Source organism: Taeniopygia guttata, chromosome 2 (assembly GCF_048771995.1).
Source record: "Taeniopygia guttata chromosome 2, bTaeGut7.mat, whole genome shotgun sequence".
Classification (NCBI taxonomy): Eukaryota; Metazoa; Chordata; class Aves; order Passeriformes; family Estrildidae; genus Taeniopygia; species Taeniopygia guttata.
In genome coordinates, this window is record NC_133026.1 from 34407590 (window position 1) to 34420279 (window position 12690).

At 39.0% G+C, this 12690-nt stretch overlaps 1 protein-coding gene across 4 annotated transcripts in view; it reads left to right on the top strand.

Moving 5' to 3' along the window:
* Nucleotides 1-12690, top strand: part of CREB5 (cAMP responsive element binding protein 5) — a 257668-nt gene that overhangs the window by 33563 nt on the left and 211415 nt on the right. For 3 of the 4 annotated variants that reach the window (XR_012054560.1, XM_032746734.3, XM_072925667.1), the window contains one exon: nt 9547-9618. The exons of the other annotated variant lie outside the window; for it this stretch is intronic. Coding sequence is in view for 2 of the 3 variants with exons in the window: in XM_032746734.3 (XP_032602625.1) it covers nt 9547-9618 (72 nt within the window). In the remaining variant the exon portion in view is untranslated. The remainder of the gene's footprint in view (nt 1-9546; nt 9619-12690) is intronic. 4 annotated transcript variants of the gene reach the window in all.

Genomic DNA, 12690 nt, shown 5'->3' on the forward strand with positions numbered 1-12690 from the left:
AAGCCTAAATCCAAATAAAACTTACCAAAACTAGGTTTTTACACTGCTGTTAGTAAAACCAGTTATATGACTGGTGAGAGACGTGTCTGAAGATGAAGTGTGTGTATTTGAGGATGTGAGCAGCTTCACACAATGAACATACAATGTTTCAAGTGTTGCAAATCAGCCTGCCCTTGATTTGTCAGGGCTGAAAAGAACAGTTTTCAGTTTTTAGTGTCAAAACTCTCTAGTGCTGAGTACTGCCTGAGGGGACCTGTGGGCTGCTAGTGTTCTCGGCAGAGATTTGTTACCCCAGAGGATTTTATCTTATAGCTAGGAACAGTGAACACTGAAGGTTTGATTCAGAATTTTTTTTTTTTGGTCATTTTGCAGAGAGAGAGAGAACATTCCCAACTAAAAAAAAAAAAAAAAACTTTAAAAATGGCAATTAAAAATTGGTGAAAGTTAATAATTAATGGCTTGTAGCTGGTTTATTAATAGCCTCATTTTTCTATGTAATGAAATTCTTAAACTGTCTTATATGTTAACTGTAAAGCGAAAAAAAAAAGAGTAAAAAGTGAGATTGGTGCTAGTTTAGAATTATTTTAAACATACAGAATTGTGGAGTTTTATTTATAAAATGTTGAAGTTTGTTTGCAGAGTTCTGGTTGAGGCACTATTTTATATAATAAAATATGGAAGGAAAATTTGGGCTGGTAGAATTTTCAAAGCTTGTGTTAAAGCCCCTAACTGCTTCTGGTATGAAAGTCAGCTAAGCAGCCTTATGTTGTTGTTTCCCCCAGGATATCTTTTATGCTTTCTTTTTTTTTTTTTTTTTTTTTTTTCTTCCTTCCCTTTGGAAATCCAAGTGTTTATTTGCATGCAAGTTAGGTGAATTCTTTTATCTATTTGTGTATCGTAAACCAAAGCAATTAGCATACTGAAGTTACAGTACACTTAAAAACCAAAACAACCCTACAAAAACCTTCAGTCAATATTATTCCTGGAGGGAAAACTCTTAATTAAATTGTATGCAAACTACAACAATTGGCAAAGTTGTTTGGTGTTTAATAATAACTCTTTGGGTCAGGGGGAAGAGTGAAAAAGTAAGTGTAGCAGAGAGCTTTGCATGCCATTAACCCAAGGATAGAAATGAGGTCAGCCTTTGAAGGGACAGACAACACACTTATCTGCCAGCATTGGAAAGTCCCAAAAGATTAGGTTATTTGCCAGATGTTACTGGGAGTTCATCATTGACACCCTCTGCATCATGGGCTTCATCTCTCGCCACAGTTGCAGTTGCCTTTTCTGCCCTTTGCAGGCTTCCTGGAGATCTTCTCCAGTGCATAATGCTTGTTTTTTTTCCTTGAAGTAGTTTTTTTTTTTCCTTTTTTTGTTTTTTTGTTTCATAGCAATAGGCATGGTGAACCATCTTAACTTGTAAATCTGATCTGAAGACTCATTGTTTTTCTTTCATGCACCCATGATAATCCTCTTGGCATAGGAACCATGGACATGAAGCAAAGTGACTGCCACAGCTCCGGGAATGGGGTTGTGTTTGTGAAGGGGTTTGTAGAAGACAGACTATTCACCTCACTTAATACTGGTAACCTTTTGAAGATGAATGAAAATTGGGGTGGACTTTCTCATAGGCTAAGAATTTTCTGTTGTTTTTTATCCCTTTGCCTGAAAAATAACTGTAAATGCAATTCTAAGCAGACTATTCTTATATTATTAGCAACTTTGTAATTAATCAAATATTACACTGAAGTGTATTTAAGTGTGTAATCCACTAAAAATTGGTCGTGAGGGAGAGTGGGTGCTATCAGATCCATGTCAGTAATGACTGTATGAACCTGGAATGGTGTTCTCTGCATGTATCTTCTCCTTTAAATCTTTCAAGAGTTTGGTAGTAAATATTGATTTCAGCTAATGGTGGTTTTAACTTCTTTGTGCACATGCTTTGCCCCAAGGGACTCTGTCATATACGGGGAGAAGCCAAGACTTGCTCATAAAGAACAGAGCAAATACATTTTTCCTTTAAAATGTTAGATATTAGTGGTGGTCTGGTCTCTTGAAACAAGATTCCTGTCACTTGTGTTACTGCAGTTGTTTTGCAGTTCTGCAGAACAATTTGTGAGATGGACAGTGACCTAAATAAGGACTATATTATTATCACCATGTACATCTGGTTCATTATATTATATACTGTATTATCACAATGCATCTGGTAAAAGAAGTCTCTGTGTTAAAACTTTTAAAATAGTGCAGAGTCCTTTTGTAGTACATCATTTAAAGCATTTGATGCTTTCAGTCTTGCTCTAACATAGCCCATCCTTCCCTCCCTTTCCTCCCTCTATTCCCTTTCCTCCCTTTATTCCCTTTCCTCCTTTTCCTCCCTTTCCTCTTTCTTCCCACTTCCTCCCTTCCTTTTTCTCCCTTCCTTCCTTTCCTTCTTCTGCTTTTCCCCATTTCCCTCGTGCTTTACCTCCTCTTCCCCTCCCTTTTTTTTTCCTCCATCCTCCCTTTCTTCCTCCCCTCCCTTTCAAAACCCTCATGTCTAACTTAGTCTTCTGACATGAGCACTTCAGTTAAATGTCTGATGATGCAGCGCAATGACAGTATTTGCTCATGTTGCGATAAACTTGACATTCAGATGCTGTTTGACTATCCATGGACATTTGGTGTTCTCCATAACATTTGTCAAGTGCACAGACACAGATACTGGTTTCACTTCAGTAGGTCTGAATTAGCTGTTGAATTTCCAGCACTGGAAAGCAGAAAAATTGCATGTAGGGGAAATGGAGAAGTGCTTCAGGTATTGTTTCTCTCTGTTGGTGTGTGAAATGCTGTTGTTGAATACAGCCATTTCCTTACCTTGGTACAGCTTGTGCTGCTGCTTGTTCAGTTAAGCAAACCTCGGTGCTGTCAGCGAGGTTCCAGTCTGGTCTCTCATGTGTTTCAGACTTGTAGCTAGGGACAGCAGGTATTAGGGTTGTTCTGCAAATGCCATCAGTGGGGGACAGTTGCAGAACTACAAGCCTGGGCCATTTCCAGGTTAGGCTGGCCCTGTTTGGCCAATCACAGAGTGCAAAATAACCACATTATTCCTCAAAGTGTTTTTCCAGAGTTGAAGTAATAGCCATCTTGCCCTATAAAGATCTTATTTCTCCTATAGAATATTTCTGTGCTGAGATAACTTTCATGAACTGTTTTCAAAAGGGCTAGGTATTTTTTTTTTGTGTGTGTTTTCATTCTAAAGCCACTTTTCACCTCTTTTCTCCTATTTCCATTTTTGTCTTCTGTGGCCTGTGCTTAATAATTCCATGGCCATTTCTGTAAAACAGCAAGTCCATTTGGACTATAGCAAGTGCATCTGTGGTGGGTTTCCTGTACTGAAATGGGGAGTCCAAGAAATGTAATTATTTAGACTCATGCATTTCCACTAAACTTGAGAGACTGATCATCGAGTGCAGAGGACAAATTGTGTCCTCCACCAAATACTTGCATGGGTGATACACAGTGCTGAGCTCTCACACTGCTGCTATGTGGGAGGGCAGTAGGTCATCTGCTTTCTATTTTAAGTTTCTTTTTCAGAGGTATCCTTTTACTCCCCTCCTCTTCCTCAGCCCAGTCCTCAGTGGTTTGCAGTCCTTCCACTTTTTTTTTTTTTCATTGCCACTGGTGTCTTCTTGCCCCCAGTCCTCTTGTGGTTCTTTCTCCCTGTATTTCCCCCACCTCCTTAATTCCAGAGTTTTCCAACATTCATTTTTGTTCCACTTTGAAATATCCTATATTTGCCCCATATTCTTTTAGTTATCCCCCGTTATGCTCTTTTTTGAGAAGAAAGCAGCTCTGCATAAGCGGAAGAAAGTCAGGAAGCAGCTATTTGGCTTTCTTTGATAACAGAAACAGTGGGCTTTACTTGACAAATGCTGAGTTAGGGGACCAAAAACTTTTCTCCCTTGGCTGATTTGAAGGTGAGTGGATATATCTGTAAGAGAGAGAAGGGACAAAACCTTAGGACTGCTTGGGAGCCTTCCCAGCACTGGATTTTGTTTGGGCAGGCAATAAGTAAACCATGTGGCCATTTAAAAAGAACTAGGGTGTTCAGAAGCATGAAAAAAAGAATATTTTTGATACTCCTTTTGCAAAAAATCCTGAAGTGTGGCAGTGGCTAGTGACTTCACAGATGCCAGCCACAGGGAAAAGACCGAAGGAAGACTGCTTGCTGTTGAGGCAATTCACACATCAACTGCTTTTTGAGAGCACTCGACTCTGTGTGAAGATTTATGGGCCTCTCTTCTTTTAAAATAAATGAGTAAAGGACCAAGCTGAGTGTTTTTCCACACATAAATGTCATAAATGCAATCCCAAAAACTTCACTGGAGTACCAGCAAGGGCTCAAGCCCCAGCTCAAATGTGCATTGTATTAAAGTCCTTCTTGGGAACTGCAGACACAAATTGCTTTCCAACATCCAGAACCATTTGGAAATGCTTTAATCTTGAAACCAGGGGGTTTCTAATGGAAATGCTGACAGACCCTTCGTTGTAGCAGCTGAAGCAGGCAGGGCTGTGATAATGAGCCTGTATGCCTGCATGTGGAAAGCGTGATGCTGGTTTAGAAAACAAGCACTTCCACTGAAAAGCTCACGCTGAGAAAAACCACTGTGCACCGTTCCAGCACAATGCTGCTTCAAATTGGCTTTGCTCAAGCAAGTATGTTTTGGGAACAACCGTGGGCATTAACCCTGCGTGTATTACACTTCCAAAACCAACAAGTCTTAATAGCATTTCTAATAACGCTCTAATTATCTATAAAGAGCATGGTATTGAATAGCCATGACTAGCAGTTTAAAAGGCTGCATGCACTGATGGGGTTCTTTGCTATTCATAAGTGCAGTGTAACCATGTCTCCTCTCACTTTTTAAACATTGTGCCCCTGACCCTAAAAAATAGGTGATGCTTCATTTATTGCTCATGTCTCTGGCATACCCCTGCTAACGCTAGAGGCCCTGTGCTTTGTACCTGTATTTGGAAATCTCAGTGACCTTGGTCACACCAGGCTGAAGAAACCTGTCTTGCAAGCATGAACCCAGGTGATTAATTTCAACAAACAGGTTGCTTATAAGAGTGTAATTAGTCACTTGTGCAAATGGCAGGATGGGTGCACTGACCTGCATTAGACACATTGTAGTATACACCTCCCCATTGGTTCTTTTTCCTCTGTTAATCAGAGGCCTGAAAACCCTGCAACATTTAGACAGCTTGAGGTTGAAGGCTGAAATGTCACTTTTAAAACAGGGTTAAAAAGGTCACACAGCTGCAAATAATAATAGCCCAATGAAAATCAGATTCTTACTGCAGCCCACTTCAAGAATAACATTGAAACAGGAAACAAGCCTGCTTGATGTTTTTACCAGTATGGCAGTAAGATTACTGCTGAGTTTAAAAAGGGGGGAGAGAGAGACAGAAAGGAGCATGCTTTCTTGGTCTTAGATGTAAGAACAGTTTTTCTGGTTCAGAAAAGATGATCCTGGGGCTCTGCAAAATCTCCTTGAGGAGCCTGAGGACATGGGGTACTTCCCTCTGGATGCTGCTGAGAGGAGATGTAGTTTGTTGGTGCATTCTGAGAGTGGTTTTGTTTCGTCTGTTTGCTTTTTTTCTTTGTTATGTTCTTGCATTCCTCACTGTGGGCTTCAGTTTTATTAATTATAATAAAAACTTCTTAGAGGACTCTTATGCAAAAATCAGAGAGTAGAAAAAAAATCTTGGCTTGCTACAGAACTTGTTTCTCTACCACGTGACGTAGGTTGGAGAAGCCTTTCTCTTGTATTTTTGTTTATTTCTTTTTATAATTAGAATACCTTAGCTTCTCCTGAGCAAAGTGATATTTCAGAAGAATGGCAGGCTACAACAGCATAGCAGATTTCTTCACTTACACATTCTGCCAATAAGGCTCTTTACATGGTCACAATAGGGCAATAAATGCTGACAGATGTTGTTAACATGTCTATTAAAATTCAGCCCCCATTTCTGCTGGATTATACACTTATGGCTATTGTTAATAGTATCAGAACTAATGCTGACATATCAATAATAGTGTTCGCTTTTATTTATAATCCTTGATTGTTTCTTCAAAAAAGTCACAAAGTTGGAATAAATTAAGCTATTGATAACAGAAGCAAAAAATTCAGACTGGAGAAATTTTTTAACTTTACACTCATCATAGATTTGTCTGATATTCTTCATGTACATTAATTGCAGTGGTTATTAGTGGTACTACAAGAGTTGCATGAATGTAACTTGCATTTTTAAGATCCCAAAGGCTAATAAGCACCTTAATTTAGATGGAAAGGCTGCTGTGATATATTTTTATTAGGTGAAGTGGAAATGTTGCCATTGGTTGTGCTATTTCCTTCCTTCACCTGCACACAGTGTGGAAAAAGAAGACGCGGATTGTGTGGGCCAGCAGCACACGTGAGACACGTGAAGAGAAGTGTGTGCCAGAGGCTGTGTGCAGCTGTCTGAGCTGAAGGATGGGAGATGCCTGCCTGCATCCTGAGAAGGATGCTGTGCAAGCTGTGCTGTGCACAACCAGAACACTTCTGCTGCTGGGAGCCCCCATCCTGCTGCAAACCTGGGGTGGTGCTGGTGCATCCGCAGCTTTTGCAGAGTTCAGTGGGATTGAGGCATGCAGGAGGTTCACGCTCACAGCCCGGAATTTCAGCTGCTCGTTTCTGGTCAACATTCAAGCACAACACTGGAATTACTGCCATATGATAACCAAGCACCAGACACTTGCAAAAAGTGTAGGCAGCAGGCAGCTTCTTCCACTGATGTACTGTTGTAAGAGAGTCAATTGTAACACAGTCTCAACTGCAGTGATTGCACCACATGTAAACACCAATTCTGCAATTTGTCTTGAGGGCACTGTGCTACCTGGTAACACATTATATAGGTCAGGCTCTGCCAGACAGCACCTTGGAGTGAAGGTGATACAGCCACTCTGGATTATTGCTTGTTTTATGCTCAGTGTCTGCAGAAAATGGTTCTCATGGAAATAAGCAGTTGCTTGTACATTTGGGGAAAACAATTTGATGTTGAATCTGACGCCTTTTCCAGGTTCTGAGAGTAAACAACAAATCCATGGTTTCTTATAGTCGATTTCCTGGAGCTGATCCCTGCACTCAGGATTCTAGTCCTCATCTAATATGTTATTTTGGTGCTTAGTCCATGCTTATCTACTAGATAACTGTGAGTGTAATTTAATTGTTATAAGAGCATGCACTGATGGATTCAGGAGTAAAGGTCAAGCTCAGGGTGGGGAGGGAAGTCTTAGACTTGCAATACTCAATAAGAAATCAAACTTCAAATAATTCCTGGTAATGTTTTGAAATTCACTTGGACACTTGGGACCAGAATTGTAACTGTGTTGTTTTCTTTTACTGAGTCTCATCTGTTGTTTTGCTATTGAAAATGCTGTTGTCACTGTCCCCTGAGGAGGGGAAAAAGGGGTAACACAAATCTTTGGCAGTGCTTCAGTTGCAGGAGCAATTGAGATATTAAATAAAGCCTTTCATTATCCATGAGTAGCTCCATTTTTTTTTCTTTTTTTTTTTTCTTTTCTTTCTGTGTAAAGGAAAAAGTTGTCTTTAGGAAAGACAACATGCCTGGGGTCGCAACTCGTATATAGAGGTGGATTTAAAAATCTAACTTAGCTGGAGGTTTTGGTTTTGTTTTTTGCAGGGGTTTGTTTTTCTAGTCAGTTATCTCTCTGCTGCTTGTTTTTTTTCAGACAGGATAGTGTAATTCAGAATATTTTTATGGCTTCATCTCTGAAGAGCTTGTCTATGCACAGTCTGGAACTGAAATAACTGAAATTAGAAGTAATTTAACACCTTTAGTTATTTTAGTATACGAATATACTCTTTCATTTCTGATTATGAGTATCCTATTTCAGTTTAACATAGCTGTAAGTTAAATCAAAACAGGATATGAATAATCTTAAAGGAGTAAATTAGCTACAATTTTAGTTATTTCAGTTCTAGCCTTGTGTGGATACATAAGTTATGCCTGAGTTAGGACCTTTCTTGACACTTTATTGTATTTTTTATCATTTGTCTCAGGCCAGATGTTGGTAGAGATGCTCATGATCAGTTGGTGCTTATTATCAACTTTTGGGAGTAGTGTCCTTGTGGAGATTGAAGGGCAAATGAAAGTAGAAATCCTTAATTTCTGGATTCTGCTTCTAGGAGTCAGTGGAGTCATAGAGAGGGGAGTTTTTTAATGTCACAATTAGGAAAATATACTGGCAGGCTAATGTTGTCCACCAGAATGAAGTTTAATTAAAAAGAAAATGGTATCATCCAGTGAAAATAATTGCTGCAAGTACGGGTCTGGCTGATGTACTGGTTAGTGGTGAATTACACTATCAGCTGTAAGCATGCTAAAGATACTTCTGATGACAGGAAAAATGAACTGTAGCTTGAAAAAATTTCAGTAGGTTTGAGCAATTTTACCACCTGTCCTCTGCAGATTTTTGTAGTTATGAAATCAAATTCTGCTTCTCCATCAAGATATTTCTCTTGGGTCATGAAAAAATTACCCAAACACCACTCAGATATTTTTCTAAAAGAGGCTGTGGTGAGGCTGAGTTTTAAGGGATTTCAGGGAATGTCTAAACATAAGTAATCTGCTTTAAGATGGGTCAGTCACTACATTCTAGCTAGTAAAAACAGTTGTTCCAACAGGCTGAAAACATTTCTGAAATAAATGACTTACTTATTTTACTCCCTAAAATTTTACTACCTTTTTTTTTTTTTTTTTTTTTCCCTCAGGGACACTGCTGTCCTAATATTGACTCAAAATCAGGTGCATAACTGCTTTCTGAGGGTGAATGTTTTATCCTTCACCTTTATTTAAGACTTGGGAGCTTTCCCCCGGGGTTTAGTTCAATGTTACAGGACTGGAACTGCTGTGTGGAAGTGCAGTTTTAGACAAAACTTCACTGCTGAAGCTCCTGAGGCTCTAGTTGACCTTGTAAAGGATGGGGATGCACTGTTACCTTGTGTGCATGGAGAGAGGATGTATGTAATGTATTTAAGCTATTAATATCAGACAGTATGGATGCAGAACTTCAAAAAGTGGGCTCTTTCTCAGAAGTAACCTAGACGTCTGGTTTTAATGTTGTTCAGCAGGAACTGAAGGAGGAAAGGTAAAAACCTTTAATTCAAGATACTTCTGAGAAGAGACAGTCTTACCTAATAACAACACTGAACATATGCTATTTTCTGAGGCAGATTTATGCTGTGAAAGCCGAACTTTATTTCTTTCTTAAAAGTAAATTGGTGCTCAGGAAGGAGCAATAAGAACTTAGACTGTAGAGAGCTTGCTGAATATTAGCAAAATTAGTACTCTGAGTATGAAAACTTTTTTCTGATCTGTTTGCGGAGTTTGAAATAAAAGCACAAACTGCCATTTCTGTATGTTGCATGCATGTGTGAAGTTTAGAACTTATATATTCATAGGTTCCCTTTCTTTCCCCCTTCCCCTTTTAACATGTAGATTTATGAGGAATCAAAGATGAACTTGGAGCAGGAGAGGCCTTTTGTCTGCAGTGCCCCAGGCTGCTCACAGGTGAGTGGAGTCAGCAGTGATATTAATTGAGTCCTCAGCACTAGCTCTGGCTTGTATAATGCCTCCTGATATATTAACACATGTCTAATAATAATATGTGTGTGAGGGATTTTTTGTGTGTTTTTTTTTTTTAAGACCTGCTTCCCCTTGATTCTCTCCTTTCCCACAAGACAATATTACAAAATATTTCAAGCAAATACAGCAGCCAGTCAAAAGAGAGCTGATACAAGTGCTCCTCAAGCTGCTTCTGTGCCTTTTCTCATCCCAAAGCCTAATGTGTCATGTATTGCAGATTCCTGTAGGGACTATCAAGAGAGGACACATTAGGCAGGACACATTTATTTGTCTTCTGCTGAGCCGTATGAATATACTACATTGCTATTGGGAGGCCCTAACCCTCCTTGCATTTTTTTTTTCTGTTTTAAATACTTAAATACAATGATATCTTATTAGCTGATTTTTATTTATTTATGTATTTATTTTATCTTTAAGACACCTTCCTACTAAACATTTTCTGTGGAAAACACAGCCTGTAGATAAATTTTTGCCCCAGGATGTGCATTTGGGATTCCTCTCCTGTTGACTGGTGTTCTGCCATATGTCTCCAAGGGTAAATCCTGACCTGTAACATTAGCTTTTTAATGAGCTTAAAAAAAACCTGAAGTGACAAAGATTTTACCTGCTGAGATTTGAACTGGGGTGTGTGTGGTTTTTTCAGGGATTTTGCAGTGGTGAGGGAAGTTCCCCCACATGCAGTGATGAGGAAAGTTCCATGTGTGGCACTTCTGACCCTAATTTGTTTTAGTAACAAAAACTTGTGAATAAAATCTCCAGACAAGTGAGTCTTTTAGGCTTTTGCCATAGGCTTCCCGTGTGCATCCCTGTCATGTGATACAACGTACCCATTTTCCAGAGTCCTCCTCTCTTAATTAGTGAACTTTTCTTTCCCTCTTTCAACTGTATGTTGGGAGTTTTCAGCTGGCTGAGGTATTGACAATTCTTTAGGTTCTTCTTGCAGAGGGATGGGTGACTGTTAATGAAGTGTAGGGGTTGATTTTGCCAAGAGCTGAAATAAGGAGAGGCAGAAGCCTTCAGTCCAGTTAACAACTGGCTGAGTGGCTTTGCTGTTTCATAAAGAGGGAGGTTTCTTTGGGAGGCAGAGTGCATCTTTTGGATTATCCCTCAGCTGAGAATATGTCCCTTTAGATTTCCACATGCGGAGTTAAACTTTCATCATTCTGTCACAGAGGTAGAATAAAAGTATCTAAGTTTAATTGTGATGTTTATTTACCCTTTTGAAACTAAATTCCACTGAAATCAGTGGACTTGAGTGTTTTCATGTCAGCTCTTAATTAGTTTCCTCAGTGGAGAAGAAGCTAATCCAGACAAGCTCTCTTAGGTTTTCAGAGAGCAAGTTTGGTTTCATGCTATTAAAATTTGGAAAGATGAACAATGTAGATGTGATATCCATTTTAAAAAACATTTAACTTCCCATTCCCCAACATGACCCCTGTTTATAATAAATGAGGACTTGACATAAGTGCATAATGCAGAGCTGCTGTCAAGCTAAGCTGGTGGGGACTGGCTTCTCTCTTGGCCCATGCAGATGTGTGCTGAGGACTGATAGAGTCAACACAAGGAAGCACAAGGAAGAAAGTAGACCTAGAAAAAAGACAGAGGAGTCTGGGCTGGAGGAACAGTTTCTCCTCTGTTGCCTCACACCCTGTTTAAGCTGGCTGATTTCACGATGAAGAGAGAGCATGGCATCCATGAAGGAAAATCCATTTTCAAGATAAATAAATATAGGGTCTTTTTTCCCCCTTCACGATTTCATTGAGCAAAGTCTTTCGCAGATATTCTCTTTGTTCTTAACATAAATTCCTAATGCTGCATTTCTTCCAGATGAGTAAGCAGAGAACCAGAATTTCGCAGTGAGAAAAAGATCTTTGGGATTTTTTTTCTTGTTCTGTTTTTTTTTTCTTTTTTTTTTTTTCCCAGAGAATTCAATTCCATTTTTTATGCTGCTTTGTCTATGGGTTTAGAGAGATGCTCAGAAGGTGTAACATATGGCAATTATTTATGCTATAGCCAGAAGCGAAGTCACTTAGCCAAGAGTATACTGTGTTGAAAGCATTAGGTCCCTTTACCTCTGTTGTTGTCATTGTTTTTTGTCTCCTATGTTCCTGCTGCTTTAAAGAGCTGCTTTTAATTTTTTTTTTCCTCAAGCCTCAGTGATACTACTTTTGGCTTTTGATAGTCCTGAAATAACCCAGTTGAAGCCATCTCAGTAGCAAAGGTCTGTGTGTGCACATTCTGGTGAAGGAAACTTTCCAGAATCATTCTGCTGTTTGAGCCCAAATGTGCAAGTGCTTGAGCATTTATTCAAGCTTGTATCGTCTTGGTTTTGTTCAAAAGAAGTTATTTCTTCTAGAAGTCTATAATCAGATTGTAAAACAAACTTAACACATTGATTAGTTTCTTACAAAAAACATCTCTCCACCTTCTCTGCTTGACAAAAGAGAGTGATTTAATTTAGTATCATAAAGGATCATAACTAGTTGCTATAAAACTGTGCACCATTTAATTGCCACTTCAAATCAAGTCAAAGTATCAGATATTTCCAAAATTAAAGATGTGTATTGCCTGAATACTTTTGATTAGAAAAAAAGCTGGCTTATTTAGTTACTTTTATAGCTATTCATCAGATATATGTTGCAGAAAGACACAAAAGCAGAAAAATCCAGTAAAGTGATTTAAGATTTGCCTCATTACTTAGCATTTGCCGTGGGCTAAGAGCATACAGAACAGCAGCTATGGCAGATGCTCAGGCACGTGGTGACTTGTGAGGCTGTGGTAGCTGGAGTGGGTGTCTGGGACCCTTAGAATCTAAAACTTGTAATTGTTTTCAAGCAGTTGAATGACACCTTACGGTTTTTCATCCCAGACAGCACAGCAGCAAATGTGTTACTAAATCAAGTACAGCTATTTGTTATTCATACTCACTTGTATTTTCAAATATTCTGTTTCCTGTGCCATTTGGACACATTTCTAGCTGGATAAATTTCTTTCTGT